Genomic DNA, 18,029 nt, shown 5'->3' with positions numbered 1-18,029 from the left:
GGAACTGTTTTTCTCTGTGGTATCTAGTTAAATATAGCTAAGCAAGCTCTCCCAGTGGTTATGACGTCAAGAGCCAAAGAGAAGTCCTAATGTGTTTTTAATCATCAGCATAATTACAACGCGACAGAGGAACCAACTATGACTGTCTGATTGTAAATCACATTTTGATTCACAATCAAACAGCAGCCTAATCAGTGAGCTGGTAGAAACGGAAAATAGCGGCGGCTCTACACCAGCCTCTCTACTGAAAGAGTGACTGTGAACTGCTTCAAGATAAAATATGCTAAAATATTCTGTGTTTAGTCTAGAACTGTCTTTCTGAATTTCCCATACCACCTTAAATGGTGCAGCAGTTTCATACAGGTGCCAGTAAATTTTCCCTTCTAGCTTAAACACTGCAGCTGTTACATTCTGGTTCCTTCAATACGCCAGAAAGTAAATGCTGCACCGTTTAAGGTGGAGCGGAAAATCTGAACAAGAAGTAAACGTCAGCCTCGTCAGTGTTCATGCAAATCACTGTTAGCTTAGTGCTAACAAACTACTATAATCCTGTTGGAATGCTAGCAGATATTAGCATTATCACTGAGGTGGGTTTTTCCTCATGTCTTCAGTGAGTTTTGACATTAATAGCTCAGATTGAAAGCCTAGATCTAATAGTCAAGGGTAAATTATCTGCCATGTATGTGAACAAATGCTAAACACATTTCTCTCTCTAATGCATATGGATTTGAGGGAGGATCAAAGGAGAATCACACAGAAAATGAATGGAGATATTGGAAGTGTAGTTGGCTGCATGTTTTTGCATGAATTTGTCTCCGCCTCTCAAAACCAGTTGTAGTGTCTCTAAAGCGTGTAGTTGGGAGACTTTAACAATTTAAGTCACTGCGGCCACACAGGCCTTGAACATGTGCTTAAACAATACTGCTAACAGAACAGCACAACTTTAGACGTACATGAGAAGACACTTCTCAAAATGTGCCTTGACGCACCTGTATGTGCTCATAATGTGTTACTGCTTCCCAAACTGTATTTTTTGAGCTGCAGCACAATAACATCCATGTAAAATGGTTAATTAACACTGCTGTCCATCATTGAATGTTTCTTCTGTCTCAAGGTTGTTAACAGCCCCACTATGTCACTGCGTGTTGTAAAAGTCCTGCATATCACTAGAGCACTGAACTAGTAGGCCATCCTGTGCACAGTCTGTATGATCAGCTACCGTAAAGATGCTTATGATCACGTATTGGGGTCACAAAGCGGGCCCTTTAGAGTACACTAAACATTGGAACATTGTAATTTGTGCAAAACTATAAACTTTCACAATATCTTCCTATTTTATACTGCTGTATTATAATACTGTAGTATTACAGATTGATACTTATACTGTCTTGCATGTTATATTGTAGGCTTATGCAATAGAACATGAGAGGAAGTGATAAATGTTCTACTGATTTCATGCGACAGTTCTGCAAAATAAGGATAAACATAAAGAAAAGAAGCCCAGAACATGGCATCAAATGTGCTTTAAAACTAGCAATGTTTCCACCAAAAGAAAGTGGTGGCCTTTTGCATTAAAGATAGAACCAAAAAAGGTCCACAATATCAGGTCCAGCCTTTTCAGGATTGTCCAGACGTATCTGGATATTGTTGAAAACAGTTTTTTCTCTGCAGTTTGGCCTCCTGTCCACATGAACACGACATTTTAGGGAACTGAAACGGGAGGTTTCCAAAAATGCTCTCCAGATAGGAGTTTTAGTGTTTTGTCCGGACGGGCAAAGCGCTGACACTCAGTTAACTTGCGCATGTTTACTTACTGTTTACATTTACTGAACGTGCATCAGAACTTGGGCTACAATATAGTTGGAGACCAGGTTTTTTCTGTGTGCTCGACAATTTGAGGATTGGTGGCATGTTTACAGCTGAACTTTACTTCTACATCATTTCGGTTAAGCACTGTGTTAGCAACACACTAACATGATGCTGTCACTACAGTTTCGTGCTTCTGTGTAATACACATGTAATCTTCAGGCACCTGACATCACATTTCACAAGGTTTTATCACCTTGTACTGGCCTGACACGCTCATGTGAGCGTTTGAGTCATTTTCGTGTTCTCATGTGGACAGAGATTTTCAAAAATGCTGTTGGTGTGGACAAAGATTTATTTCAAAAACAGAGAGAAAAAATAAACTACATTTTCAAAAATACCCAGATACGTGTGAACAGGGAGTTACCAGTACAGTGATACAGTTATTGTGAACAACACATGCTGTTGTTTAGGACAGAATGCTTCTCAACCAATCAGATGTCGTGTGGTTGGAACTAACTTTTGTATAGTGTATCACATAGTACACATTATGATACTGTTTATTTATTAAACTTATTTCCGTTGAAAAAGCTGCATATGTTAGCATTTCTGTATAGATATTCCAAATAAGCAGCAAAATAACAATAAAGCGGTCTGAATACGCAACATTCTGAAAGCAACTCAGCAACTTAAGACTCATGCATTAAGTATTAACAGTGTTTACACTGAGCTGCCTAAACAATGGTCCTTATCACTTGGAGACATTTTCCAGTCTCAGCATTCAGTCGCTGGCTGGGCTTTGAATGGGGGAAAGAAACTAAACACGATGTCGTTTGTAGGCTGCACCACCCTGTCTGCCCCCGAGCCTACATGGGTCACAAACCCACAAAACAAACAGGACTACAGCAAAATGCAGAGTACACGCCGCATATTTGGCACTAGAATATTAAAGAGTGTCACTCGGCTTTGTGCCTAAGAGCTTTTCAGTGGGAGCCAATCAGACAATTGATTAAAATGAGGGTAATGCTTGCCTGTGGCTAACGGGTAATTACTCCACGGTAATGAGCAACAGAGGGGGAAATATTCAGTCTAATGAAGATCAATCTGGGATACTGAAAAGTGCACAGAGTCACAATGATTCATTAAAACTATTATTTTAAAACTCTACACAAAGCAAACTTTGGTTAATTTTTCATAACGTACTGTTCACTCTTCAGTCTATAAAGTCCCTGTGTAGAAACAAAGCCTGTTTTGAGTTCACTGTTCATAGTATAAAAAAAACCAAAAAAACAAAAAACACATTTACATACATCTACATATTCATGCTACGCAAGTTTAGCTCCGCCCTTTCACAAATTATGAGGAGTTATTCAGCCTGGAGCTGATGTGGTGATGTAATGTCAGTGAGATGTAGTTCACCCCACACACACACACACACATCCTTACAGTCCATACAGTTCACAGATTAAACTTGTTTTAAATGCATTGATTCTGTGATGTCATCAACAGCAACACATTTACATAATCCAGCTACTCAGCCTACAGCAGTTTAGCTCTGCCTATTCATGTTGATGTTATGAGGAGTTGTTCAGCCTGGACTGCTTTTTAAGCGAGGCAGAATACAGGTCAGTTAATCGGAACAGAGGTCATTTGCATATCAGTCTTAATGGCATATTAACAAACAGAGCATCCTTAATTCTAGGTGATAAAGAGATGTTGGAAAATGGTCATAGATAAATAATTAATGACTGTTTTGGTGCATATAACCACACAGATGTCATAAAATGTCTTCAGGGGAAAAAAATTCAGTACAAGAAAAATGTAGAATATGGGCCTTTCCTGAGTATTGATCTGATGAAGCATGTCACTTACAGCAAGCCAGCAGATTTAAATACACAGATACAGGTTTGAATTTATTACAAATTAATAAAATACAAATCCAAAATACGTCATGCATCCAAAAGTGTCCAGACACCCTTTCTATATAGTGAATTCAGCTAATTCAAGGTGCTTTTATAATTTCTAGAGAAAAGCATTACTAACAGACAGGGATGATCTGGAGCAGCTGCACATGAGCCTACTGTCAACATGCCCAATGCAAAGTGTCAGCTAGAGGGGTATTAAGCTCCCCAGCATTGGGCTGTTGAGCAGTGGAACTGTGTTCTCTGGAGTTATGGAGCTCCAGTACCTTAGGGATGAGTTGGAGTGTCCAGAACTGATCATCCAATATCAGTACCTGACCTCACTAATGCTCTTGTGGCTGAATGCAATCAAATCCTCACAGCAATGTTCCAACATCTTTAGTGTAAAGCCTTCCCAGAAGAGTAGAGGCTGTTACTGCAGCAATGGGGGACAAACCCCCTATTAATACCCTTCATTTCAGAAGAAATGCTGGAGAAGTAGGTGTCTACAGACTTTCATACATATACTCCAATCAGCCATAACATTATTATCCTTGTTTCTACTCTCATTGTCCATTTTATCAGCTCCACTTACTATATAGGTGCACTTTGTAGTTCTACAGTTACAGACTGTAGTCCATCTGTTTCTCTGCATACTTTGTTAGCCCCCTTTTACCCTGTTCTTCAGTGGTCAGGACCCCCATGGACCCTCACAAAGCAGGTACAGTTTGGGTGGTGGATCATTCTCAGCACTGCAGTAACACTGACGTGGTGGTGGTGTGTTAGTGTGTGTTGCGCTGGTCTGAGTGGATCAGACACAGCAGTGCTGCTGGAGTTTTTAAACACCTCAGTGTCACTGCTGGACTGAGAATAGTCCACCAACCAAAAATATCCAGCCAACAGCGTCCTGTGACCACTGATGAAGGACTAGAGGATGACCAACATAAACTGTGCAGCAGCAGATGAGCTATCGTCTCTGACTTTACATCTACAAGGTGGACTGACAAGGTAGGAGTGTCTAATAGAGTGGACAGTGAGTGGACACAGTGTTTAAAAACTCCAGCAGCACTGCTGTGTCTGATCCACTCAGACCAGCACAACACACACTAATACCACCACCACCACCACATCAGTGTTACTGCAGTGCTGAGAATGATCCACCACCCAAATAGTACCTGCTCTGTGAGGGTCCATGGGGGTCCTGACCACTGAAGAACAGGGTAAAAGGGGGCTAACAAAGTACGCAGAGAAACAGATGGACTACAGTCTGTAACTGTAGAACTACAAAGTGCACCTATATAGTAAGTGGAGCTGATAAAATGGAAAAGGAGCGTGGAAACAAGGAGGTGGTCATAATGTTATGCCTGATTGGTGTAGAGCACTTATTTCAAATATCAAATATGCCACCATAGCAACAAAGCCCACACAAGTGGCCATATTTTGTCACAGCTCTGCATCAGTCAAACACCTCTACGCAAAGAGTGACTTAACTTGGATTTTATTTACAGCTATTTGGGCAGTACGGTTAACAAAGTGCATGCTGTGAGGAGTAAAAACAAGCCAATCATTTCAGCCAAGGAGCATCCTGCTGTTCACTGTGGGTTTGAATGATAAGTGTTCTGTGGTTTCACAACTGAGAACGAAGTTGCTTGAGTATATTTGTTTGAACCTCAACGGAAATAAACACTTATGCATAACTAGGACACAAAGACGTCGCGGCCATCGCGGTACATTTAATTTAGTCTGGCTTTCTGAAATCTGAATGAGTAATTTTGAGCACAATGGCAGCTATTGGACACTGACGCACTCAGACCTTTCAGACCCAGGACCTTGAAAAGGAGGGTAAGACTATACTTAATGAATACAAATGGCATCTTTCCCCCAGAGCCATCTCAACATGATTAAACAGATTGGGCTTTGTGCTGTGAAGGGGTTATATTTGGCCAACTATAAAAATATGGCAGAGAGAGAGAGAGAAATGGAAGGAAGGAAAAAAGAGAGAGAGAAATCAGGTAGAAAGAGAGAAAGCCTACAGCATGTCTTTCAGATACAGGTGTGCTGTTCCTAATCTGACAAATGACAGTGTTAGGCAAGTTTATATGATGGCTTCAGGTAAGTGTTCAGGACATGAGAGGGTATAAACAGACTGCAGGACATAAACACCCATGGCAGAGACGGAGACCTGCGAAAACACGTTAATGTGAACTGACGGTCATACCTGTGTGACCCTTAAAAACCGCCCCAAAAGAAATACAGGACATGGGGGAGCTCTGGGTATATGAGAGGCTGACCTTGATTTACTCACTGTGTCATAAATTTGTATCCAGTGTAATTCAGTGATCTCTGGAGCCTTGAGGGAGGTAGCACAGGGGCGAGGATTGCTGAACCACGGTCTACTCACCCCATTACACTGTATATAACCCAAATCTAACCTAACATACATTCTCACTATCCATTTATTGTGATATTCATCCTGTTGCATGAAAATAGAGATGCTTAAAGGGAAATTATTCCGAGTGGTTTGACGTGAAATGCTCAGTTTTAAAGAAACTTAGCAGTCAGAGTTGTCCACAGTGGTGGTGATAAGAACCAGACGTCTGAAGCAATTAGGCCCAATCCCATTTCTTCTTCTTACCCCTACCCCTTGTTTTCGAGCGTCACCCTAACCCCTTGGACTGAGTTATAAGGGGTAGTGGTTGAAATATTGGCCAATGAAATGGGACACTCAAATTAAAACATTGCTTCATTAACAGCTACTAGCGCTGCTCTTCAGGCTATCCGGCCAGTCTTCAGTGATAGCAGAGGAGGGTAAAGTTCAGCTCCTCACTGCTGGGCTTTAGTTACATTTAGTTAATTCTTTGGTGATATGAAGCTGAAGTCAGATATTCACCAGCTTCTTGTTCGAATTTTCCCGTTCCACCTTAAATGGTGCAGCAGTTACATTCTGGCGCTTCTGGCATCAGAACTGCTGGACTATTTAAGGTGGAATGAGAAAGTTCGCTAGCTAGCTACCGAGACATTAGCATACTATTAATGATTTTTTATGCATGTTATGAAGAAAACGACCATAATACATTGAAATGACATTAAACTGAGATAATACAGTAGTTATAGTAATTTTTTAACAGAGAAAATTCTCACATTTGTGGGTTTCTTCGGTCGCTTGTGCAGCTGTCTTGCTGGTTTTTCTTTTTTTTCTAATAACACTGTTTGGAGTCTCTGAAAAACCTCAGTTTGGAGGGTCATGTAGCCCTAACACTTCACCCTACACCTCTATCTCAACAAAATTGGGACACCCTAACCTAGACGTGAACGTGCAAAACAGAGGGCTAAAGGCTAAGTGGTAGGGGCGAGGGGTGAAATGGGACTGGGCCTTAATGTCTCTAAAAGCTCCCTCACAGAAAGTTTTATTTATTTATTAATTTTTTTAACAAAATGGTTATGAATATGCTGCCTCATGCCTGAAACATATTTTTTAGAATCCATACATGGCGGAGAGATACATGCAGGGTGTTGTAAGACAAAATAGTCTATGTTTTTTAGGTTTACCACTATTTTACCATCATCAGCATTCCATATGAAACTCAGAAGACTCGTGTAGGTTCACTGGTGGTTTTGGATAGTAAATAAAATGGCTATATTTGTGTTTTATACATTGTGACTCCTGGTTCCTATCACCACCACTGTAAAGAAATTATGTAGTTTCTCTACAATTAACCATTTCACACCAAACCACTCTGAATGACTGTTTACATCTCAGCCACTGAAGTATGCAGAAATTTTGAAAGATCAGTGGAATTCCCCTTTAATATAACTCGTTAGGCCTGCTGGATCTGCCTATATCACAATTTGTACAACAGGAAATTTTTCTTGGCTTCTGCTTCTTTATAACTGGTTAGTTTAAATCTGCACTGATCTGAATTGAACTAAATCAGGCCACCGTCTACAAACAAGGACAAGCTATCACAGAACTGTGGGAGCAGAATAAATGCTGTGTGTCCAACCGATAGCAACTAGACGAATAGTGAAACAAAAAACGAAGGGCTGGAAACTGATTTATTCAAATCTATGCAGGTATAAGGCCAATTATTTAATGTTATTCAAGTTCAAGGAAGCATTATCTGTATTGGATGGTAATATTGTGCGCTCCACGGTCCACACTGGAAGAGGGACAACAACTACAGCAGGTCTGATGTAATGTGATGCATCTCAGAGAGATTAGAAGAATTAGAATTCAGAACCATTGGCCAACTGTGTTTGCACACAGAGGAATTAGACCTCTGCATTTAACCCATCCGTGCAGCGAAACACCCACATACATGCACACTAGTGAACACACACACTAGGGGGCAGTGAGCACACTTGCCCGGGAGTGGTGGGCAGCCCTATCCACAGTGCCCGGGGAGCAGCTGGGGGTTAGGTGTCTTGCTCAAGGGCACTTCAGTCACGTACTGTCGGCTGAGGGGATCGAACCAGCGACCTTCCGGTCCCAGGGCTGGTTCCCTAACCTCCAGCACATGACTGTCCCCATACATAAAACACATCATGGTCAGCATGTATCATATTTTTAATAATTAGAACATTACTCACATGAATTGGATCCAATATTTTGACGGCTGCTTTGCTGCCATTGACCTTATTTAGCACTTTGTAGACTTTGCCGTAAGTCCCTTTTCCGATGGTCTCGATGATCTCCCAGGTGTCGGATGGATCCGGAAAGCTGTCAAAGACGATGGATTTCCCTGATTGTGGAAACATCTTCCTGAGAGATCTCCTGGGGGAGAAGAAGAGAAGTCATTAACTGTCTCGGAGTTCACTCTTCAGCTCTGTTACAAACACTGTGAGCACTGCTTTCCGTAAGCAACAGGTTAGTGGGTTTGGATATCAGATATGGTTTAGACTGGGATTTAATTTGCATGTTTTCATTGCACTAAAGAGGCTGTCACACCATGCAGGTATGGGGATGGGCTAAAATGAAATGACTTAGAATGACTTTAAAAACAGTAAACATTCAAAATTGTGCAAAAACACTAGAGATGCCCCAAAACAGTCTCAGCAGATGATTGCTTTTAATAATTTTATCAACATTGGACAGATATCTAGATTTGACTGATTTCAAGCAGATATTTGACAATGTATTTATTGTACTACGGAAAGGCAGAACGTTTAGGTGCCACAGGACTACTGCACTAAAACGTCTGCATTTTATTTATTTTGCTGCTAATCCAAGGTAGACTTAGTCCCAATTTCTACATTTTATAAATGTTTATGAATCAGCATCAGCCCACTTCTCATATCAGTGCATTCCTAAATAACTACCCACACAGGCGTCATTACAATTATACACAGTCAGACAGGTAGTTTTATTTTATGTGGCACTTTCACAAATTTGATAAACTCTACTAAGACGGCAGTAACAAGTGTCAGAGACAAAAATGTCAGTCATTTCAATTTCAGATCAGTTATTCTATGAATATGTCCAACTGTTAGTGAAACCAAGGTCATCTGATGACAAAAAAGCTGAAGTTACCAACAAGAAGCGGCTACATAACAGTGAACGGACCAAAAATGCAAGCTCAGGTGACCTTCTTTGTATTCTCAACAGTTGACCCATTTACACCGATGTGACGTCAGCTTCCCATGGTTTTTATGGTCAACACTAGAAAATCGAATCTGGTCATAGAGCCGTGTTAAATTCCAGCTCCTACTGGAATGGTTCTCGAGTCCAAAATGACCTCCAGTTTCAAGTTTTCCCTCCTCTAACCTTGATTTCGGGGCGATTCTATACAGTCAGGATTAAAAGAACCACCACTGTGGAACGAGACCTCCTTCATGAGGGATGGTGGTCATTTTTTTCTAGCAAGTCACAGTCACATAGGACATATTTGAAAAATGAGGTAGGGATTTAAGCAGCATTTTATGACCAAAGCACACAAAGGTTGGGGAGGGCTTTCTGCTGACATACAAGAGAGGGAAGCCACCAGATTTACTATGCTCAAAACTTTCAAAAAAGGCGCCGCAAGAGGGTTTCACTTTTTTTTTTTTAATCCCAGGCCAATCAGCGTTGGCCAGACCAGCCAGTAACACTTTATTTTGCTGTTATTGTCTTTAAATTCATAGTTTACAGTGTGGATCTCATACAGTAGTGGTGACGCTCTGTACCTTGCCCACCCGTAAGCACTGCCCCCCTCCAAAACCATGCCCACCCAAGTGAATAAAGAAATAAGTAGCGAGGGTAAAAGACAAACTGGACAGACATAAACAGAGAGATGAGAGCGCCCAAACAGCTTGACAGGCAGGATATGAATGTACACAAATTAATGTGGATTTTATGTGATATTCGGTGTTAAATGTGAAAAAAGGTCTACTGTATGTAGGACAAGCTGTGTTATTTTCTGTTTGTAACCCTGAAAGCACAGCCCTGATCGGTCAGTCTGCTGATTAAGTCATCCGCGAAACAGAAAATCCAACAGGCAATGATGTGAAAGATGGTTATGAAAAGGTCTTCCCCATCATGCGGCGACCAAGCAAATATCTGAATGATACATTTTCAAAAGCTGTGGGGGGTGTGGCTTATGTACAGTGCAGTATGACGTACAAGTAATATTTAAAATTCATAACTCAGGAGGTGCCAAAAACCTAGAAAATTGCTTCTACATTTTTTTATTATTACTATTACATTTATTTCACACTCATTTTGCAGTTTCACAGACAGCAAAATTGAATTACTTGTGGAGATGAAGCAGATTTCAGCATGCACCAGCCTGTACTGTGCGTGCTGGAGGCCGTGGAGCGCCAATTTCAGAAGTGCAGCTGATAATGGAAAATCATGGATCTGACAGGACTTAAATAAGCGGGATATTCCAGTCACTTCACGAACTCCAGTTTGCTGTTTACCATTGTAAAATCATGAAGATCTGCCAGTTGTATGTCATGACATAGCACTGTTTAATGCAGAAACCTTGTAATTCATTTTATCAGCAGCGTTGCATTGTCTGATTAGCCACTAGCGTAATGCTAATTTCCACTGCTATCCCCATTAGAATTGATAGTGTTGTTAGTGCCAAGCTAGCGGTGCTGTACAACCACATTTAATGCCAATTCTAGCTTAAACACTGGCAGATGAAGCTCGTAACAAGCATACAAGTAACAAATTCTGTATCCTATACGCAGTTTTACAGTGACTCTTTTGGAAATATCTGAATTTGAAGCCTGTTTCTCAGTAGTACTGAACTAGCCTGTTAGCTGACCTGGTCTAGTAAGTGCAGAACATAGTTCAGTTATGGAGAATATAAAGTATAAACCAGTTAAATAGAGCTCGCAACAGCGACCAGCGACGTTCAACTGGCAGTTCTTTATTTGGATGCATTTATAGATGAGGATTTCTGCAATAACGACAGGCCTTGCTGTGAATTGGTGCAGCACTGGAGGAATATTTTGGGTGTCCACTAAACTCTGGAGAACAAAAGTGATGCAAGAAATCAGAAAATAGCATAAATGCAGACTTTGCAATCAAATTTACTGAGAACTTACTAACAGTTGCACTTCTACACAGTTCTTTTCTAAATAATTACTTAATCTAATAGAATGTCGTTACTGAATTTTGACTAAATTTGACAACGGAATTTATCTTTAAGAAACACTGACAAAGCGTGCTGTTTTTAACCTGGTTAATACCAAAAAACAAGACGCTCTTTTCTTAGACTGTAGATTTGTTAGCTGCTTTTCCACTGCATGGTACGACAAGACTCGATTTGACTTGACTCGCTTTTACTACCAGCTACTTTGTTTGCCACTGCAGATATAGAACCCTCTCAACATAGCTGGTTGTCATAGTGATGCCAAATGAAACCGCCATGAAGTGAAGGAGATGAATTTTGAAAAGCCTGATGGCGGCCAAACAAAAGACTGCTATGCTAGCCTGGTAGCTTACATTAGCATGTATGTTTAGCGATTCTCTCCGACCAATCAGTGGTCTGTAGCGTTTCTACGGCACCTTTTGGTATTGGCTCAGCTCGCTTGGAACCTCGATGGGGATGGTACCGAAAAAGTAACGGATACCAGGTACCTACTTTCACCTAACAGAAAACCAAAAAAGGCAAGTAGTGTCTAGTCGAGTCGAGGCGGTACCATGCAGTAGAAAAGTGCCTTTAAAAGGTCAACATTTCAATTCTTCACTCTCGTAACTATATAACTTACTTAATATTAGTCCATAAGTTCATAGTACTGAGTGATTCAAAAAAGATTCATCTGATTTCAAAGTGATATATTTTTACAACTGTGAGGCGCCTAGGAACCAATCACAATCCAATTGAAAGAGGGGGTCGTAGAGTTTCTGACCGTCAGTGGAAGATGGCTCCCTTCAGTCTGAGAGGAGATAAGACCCCTGAGCAGAAAGCGTTCTGCGTTCTCCACTTCAATAAGAGTGAATCCGTCATAACTGTGCAACGTGATTCTAGTCGGCAGTGAACCTCCAGCAGCTCAGAGCGTTCGTTGTTGCTTCCACAACACTGGATGATGTCCGAAATCGCACTGAAAGAGCCGTGAGTGCAGCGACACCCGACATGCTCAATCGAGTATGGGATGAGTTTGACTATGGCGTTGATGTTGTCCATACAGCTGGAGGAGGTTCATACTGAGACCTTGTAAAATTACATAAACTTTTTTCTCAATTAAACCACTTACAGTTTACTGCACTGTTCTGTAATGATTTACAAGTGAAATCATCTTGAAATCGGGCGAATCTTTTTGAATCACCTTGTTTTTCTCGAATAACAAGTCATTAACAAATAAATAAAACGCCTGCAGTGTGTTAGTCGTTCATATGTACCCTGCTGAAAAACCCACAGACACCATTAAGTGTTTTTTTAGGTTCCTGATGATTTTGCAATGTTTTTTGGCTTTTTATTGGGTTGATATTAAAATGTAAAGGATCCTAATGGTTTAACAAGTGACCAATGGCTGGTTCTAAATGCATTTGATGGTTTTGTAAAGGGGAACTAAAGATGTTCTATGGGAAACTACGGGTTCTAATGGAAGAGTAACAAACAAACAGCTGCCAATGTCCAAGCCTTGCTGTTCAAACTTTCTTTATGCTGAACAGATGCTGTATGCCTAACAACTCTCCATACAGTGAGACAATCGTATGCAATGTTAGCTGTATATTCTGTAAACTAGCCTGCGGTTAGCAGCACAGCCCCCACCTCCAACCCCCTGTGGTTTAAGTCCTCAGCAAGCGCTCGTGTTGTGGTGGATTATAGAGGTGCAGACCTCTATAATCTGACTGTAAAGGGGCCTCAGTAACTCAAACAGCTTTTTTCTTTTTTATGAGTGCTGCTGGTGTATTTTCACCTCTCCTTTGTTTCTGGCTCGCGGCATCAGACTATTCAAAGCATAAAGGCAACATGAACAGCAGATGATGTGGCATTCACAGATCCTGCATGAATGAGTGTGGGATTGCTAATGGGCCGCCATAACATTTGCTCAGGCCCTAGAGAAGCAGCAGAGAGCGGTTGGTAGCATAAGTGCTAATTTCATGAAAAGGTCATTGGTACGAATACAGGAACAGGCGATTCTCTCCATAGGGAGCATATATGAACATTTCTTTTCTCTCCTGAGGGAGAAAGTCCACTCATGCAGACTTGTCCAGCTCCTGTGGTTAAAGTAGGTCAAGATCTTCTCTCCATTCTGCAACTCCGCCCCTTACGAAGCCCCATACTGCAGTAACACATAGTAATCCATTTAGAACAATGGTTACTTTCACTTTATATGTCTGTGGTGAAATGTTTTACTAGTGTGGGAGAGTGGGCCACAACCTAAGGTGGTGTAAAATGTAATATTGATATTTCCTTTTGGTCATCTTCTCATTTTCCCTAGTAACCTCATGTTCAAATTCTGATGAAAATCAGACAGATTTTTTTTTTTTTACCCTTAAGTAAAAAAATTCACCCTAAAAACAGTTTTGGTATCATAGAATTAAATCTTTTTTTATAAATGTTTGAAGCTTGTAAAACTCACAGCTAGAACTGGCCTAGGCTAAAGTACAGGCTCCACACAGCAGGGTAGAAGCAGAACCAACCCAAGCTTTCAAGTGGGAAAAATTAGCTTCCCAACAGGAAACACAACATGAACACACTTTAAAGTTACATTAAAATATTCGATGCAGCACAGCTGGTCGAGTTGTGACCTCAGCGATATTTTCACTGTGGCTGAGGTCTATCAACGTAAACACTGTACAAATATAATCAATAACAGTAAAACACATACAATTAATCCAGAGGTGGGCGATATGGCACAAATGATGTATAAAAAGTGATGTGTATTCGATATTTCACACACTGTGCTGCAATAAATCCAGTGAAACAGCACTAATTATGCTCACTTTGTCATCAACCATGCCGTTGGAACGTGGTTTTAACTACTGATGATGTCCACGATAGGCTCAGAAAAGCATATTGTGACATCTTCATGCAATTTATCACAATTGCAATAAATACTGTTATTGTCCAGCCCTGGATTAATCCATGTTTAATTCTGCTTTGTTCAAAAACACCAGTAAAATAGGCCAAATAGGCCAACTGATGCCAGCTAGACAATAAACTACAACAACCATATCACATTATCCATAATTCTCCATGGTTTGTTTACCACTCATATAAAGTACATGCACCCCTACATCAGAAAACTACCATCTGACTACACCGGAAGCTGCATGAGCCTCCGGAAACAGAGATAAGTTAATGTTTATTTGTTTGTGACTTATTTTTTTGTTCTCAGTTTTTGATAAAATGGTTGTCTGTTGATTTTTTATAAATGCTTACATGCCTAGTTATGAATTGCCCTTCAGGAATCAATAAAGTTCAATTCAATTCAGTTACATTCATTTAAATTCAGTTCAATTCAATTCAATATTTAGTTCAATCCTCTTAATTTAAAAACGGGTACATTTTCAGAAATTCATCAAAACTTACAACCAGTCAGTCATGTAAATAAAACGTACCTCAGTTTTATCGTGCTGATATTTGCTCTTCTACTTTGTAGTCAAAAATAAATTAGCCTCGTTTAGCACATCCTCTACCCATATTTATATATTGTTTTACATATTTGATTCGAAAAGCTCATCTCAACATATTTCATATACTGAAATAACTGTGTTTGCATCAATTTACTAGACTTTTTAGTCACTGTTTATTAACTATTCCCTTAATCTGGGTTTATGTTTTCATTAGTAGCAGACATGTGAAGGTGGATTGCATAAAAATATTAAGCTTGCCCAAATACCCTTAAAACAATTAGTAAAAAACAGAATGTGTTCATTTGTGCCCTGCTTGACTGGTCTGTCTCGTTGCACACAAGCTTGTCAAAGGCATGTAAGACAACACATGCTGTATTCATTACCACTGTATACATGCAGATCACCTGTGTCAATCTGCTGTTGTCAGAAACAGAATGATATACGGTATCATGTATTAACTGTACAGCCAGTGCCAACTGTTACCTTAGTGCAATCTGAAACCAAAACCTGCAATAAATATGACTAAAACATTATAAAAACCATTTAAAAATGTTAAATTAGCATGAATGCAACCAACGTCTGCCTAAGGCCTCAGCAAACTTGTTGCAAATCCACACTGGTCACAGCCAACAGCCAACAGCAATGCAACATTTCCGTTATAGTTTGTGCAAAAGTTGTGTTATTCCATTACATAACTGTCTCTCAAAGTCCATTTTGGACCAAACAAGCAGGCTATGCTCTGTCCAGCTACTCCGCTACGACAAAACCATCCAAAAACAATTTCTTTTTGGCTCTTTACAATAAATCACACAAACATGAGCTGATTTTAGAGCGAACTTACATTGTTTTCTCCAAAGGCTGGTGAACTCTTGCAGGAATTAGTTCATAGCTTTTGCTTTGCTGAACTGGGGCCTGAGAAACAGACATGCAGGGCTGTGGAGCTAACTAGCGCTTATGCTAATCTCAGCTGCGATCCAACCCTGCACACTGGCTACTGGATGCGATGCTAAGTAGTAGCAGATATGGCAGGATTAAGAGGAATTAGCCAGGGTTGCGGCATGAGTCTTTCCCCATTTAGACTCCCATTCACACGCTCACCAAAGCTGGTTAACCCCACTAAGATTACAGCAGCAGAAGGGGGGTCTGCCACCTTCACTAACGTAAGGAGAGAAGACGGTGTAGCTCATCAAACCCTTATGGTACTCAACAAATTACTCCAAAATCACGCATTATGGAAAAACTTGATGTGATGTTTAATATTGAATTTTAAGACCTAACTGGTCAATCTTAGGCCCAATCCCATTTCTTATTTTTCCCCCTTCCCCTTTTTTTGAATTGTCATCTTGCCCCTTGAAATTACAAGGGGTAGTGGTTGAAATCCTTCCCTCTGAAATGGGACCCTCAAATAAAAAGAGCATTACTTCATTAACAGCTACTAGCGCTGCTCTGTAGGCGACCCTGCCAGTCTGCAGTGACAGCAGAGGAGGGTAAAGTTCAGCTCCTCACTGCTGGGCTTTAGTTACATTTAGGGAATCATACACCTTCAAAGAGGGGGGTCACAATTATTTATTATTGCCCACCCCTAATTCTTTGGTGATATGAAGCTGAAGTCAGATATTCGTTAGCTTCTGGCTCTAATTTTTCCGTTCCACCTTAAAAGGTGCAGCTGTTCTGATGTCTGAGCTGCCAGAATGTAACTGCTGCACCATTTAAGGTGGAACGGGAAATTTAGCTAGTTAGCTACCGAGACATCAGTACTACTAGTGTTTTTCATGCTTGTTATGAAGAAAGGAACCATAATACATTGACATGTCGTTAAACTAAGATAATACAGGGGTTATCGTAATTTTTAATGGAGAAAATTCTCACATTTGTGGGTTTCTTTGGTCTCTTGTGCAGCCATCTTAATTAATAATTCCATCTGTTCGGAATGTACCTCTGAAAAATCCCTATTTGGAGGGCCATGTAGCCCTAAAACTTCACCCTACCACTCAACAAAAATTGGGACACCCTCCCCCTAGACGTGAACAGGTAAAACAAAGGGGGAGGGCTAAATGTTAGGGGCAAGGTGTGAAACGGGACTGGGCCTAAGTATCCATGAATCGATAAGGATGATTAATTCAAAATCTAGACTGCTGATTTGCAGATAATAAGAGAAATATAGTAAAACACTTTAAAGATTGCTTATCAGACCTCTATAAGAACGGTCCGGAGGTGGTGCTAATATTCTAATGAGCGTGCATGAATGACATCCCTCAGTCCAACACTCTCAGTGTATTAATGACTCACTAAAAGAATCCACTTTTATATGGTAACATCTTAAACATCTTATTCACTTCACTCCTGGATGTGCATCAAGGGAATGCTGGTGTGACTAGTTGAACAAACAGACGGACAGACCACTGGCAGGCAGATGAGCTAGCTTGGTAGCTCAGTTAAGCTTGCTAGAGTAGCTTTTGCTTGGTGGTTAGCTTTGTCTCTATGCGTTTCTCTGATTCTAACACAAGATACACCACAGGGGAGCACAGATCTGTTAAAGCTGTGTGGGTGGAGTGGCCACATTAGCCATGTGATTGGTGAGGACTAGGCCTGTCACAATCATGAAATTTTAGTTGATTAATAATTGCGATTCATGATTTGTTTTCTCGTTCACTGCTTGCAACTATTAAAATTGATGCCTAAAGTAGCCGAATTGTAGCTAGTATATATGCTACAAACATCAGAATTAGGTACATAGTGTATACAAATATACAAACATTACTCAGTGCTGCCCTCTAAAAAAGTTAAAGCATCAAATTTAAAGTTAGAACTTAATCATAAGCCCCGTGATCTCCATTAATGCATTTACTGCTTTCTTTTATTTACATTTATTTGTCTCATCCCAATGCACAGCCCAACTCACGTTTCGTTTGTTGCAGCATAACATGACTGAAATCTAACGACTATGGAAAATGCAGCCAGCTTAAATAACTGCAGTCTTCTCTAATAATTGTGATTACTTGTGACAGTCCTAGTGAGGACCCTGGTTAAGTAGGTGCTACCCAAGATTGGGACCACCCAGTTTACAGGAGGTAAAGTCTGGCAAAATACATCAGCTATTTAGTGCATACTGGAGTTATTCACTGGACACACTTTGTACATGTACACTATGTGCCCACAAAAGCAAGATTAACCTACTTAGAATGAAAACACAGATTTAGGTTCTGTGGGGCTTTCAGTCACAGTCACTTCTGGCTTGTAATGAAAGAGCATATTGAAAAAAGTTCAGGAATCAGTCTCAAGATCAAGGTCTCAGTACTGGTATTGAT

The 18,029-nt window shown here is 40.4% G+C and overlaps 1 protein-coding gene across 1 annotated transcript in view; it reads right to left on the bottom strand.

The window, feature by feature from the left end:
• myo3a (myosin IIIA) overlaps nucleotides 1-18,029 on the bottom strand; it is a 181,939-nt gene that overhangs the window by 120,460 nt on the left and 43,450 nt on the right. Inside the window, exon 4 of the mRNA XM_036581866.1 lies at nucleotides 8,298-8,481. Coding sequence (XP_036437759.1) covers nucleotides 8,298-8,465 — 168 coding nt within the window. The 5' untranslated portion in view covers nucleotides 8,466-8,481. The remainder of the gene's footprint in view (nucleotides 1-8,297; nucleotides 8,482-18,029) is intronic.

Source organism: Colossoma macropomum, unplaced genomic scaffold (assembly GCF_904425465.1).
Source record: "Colossoma macropomum unplaced genomic scaffold, Colossoma_macropomum, whole genome shotgun sequence".
Classification (NCBI taxonomy): Eukaryota; Metazoa; Chordata; class Actinopteri; order Characiformes; family Serrasalmidae; genus Colossoma; species Colossoma macropomum.
Note: the sequence above shows the minus strand (reverse complement) of the source record. Positions and strands in the feature narration are given on the sequence as shown.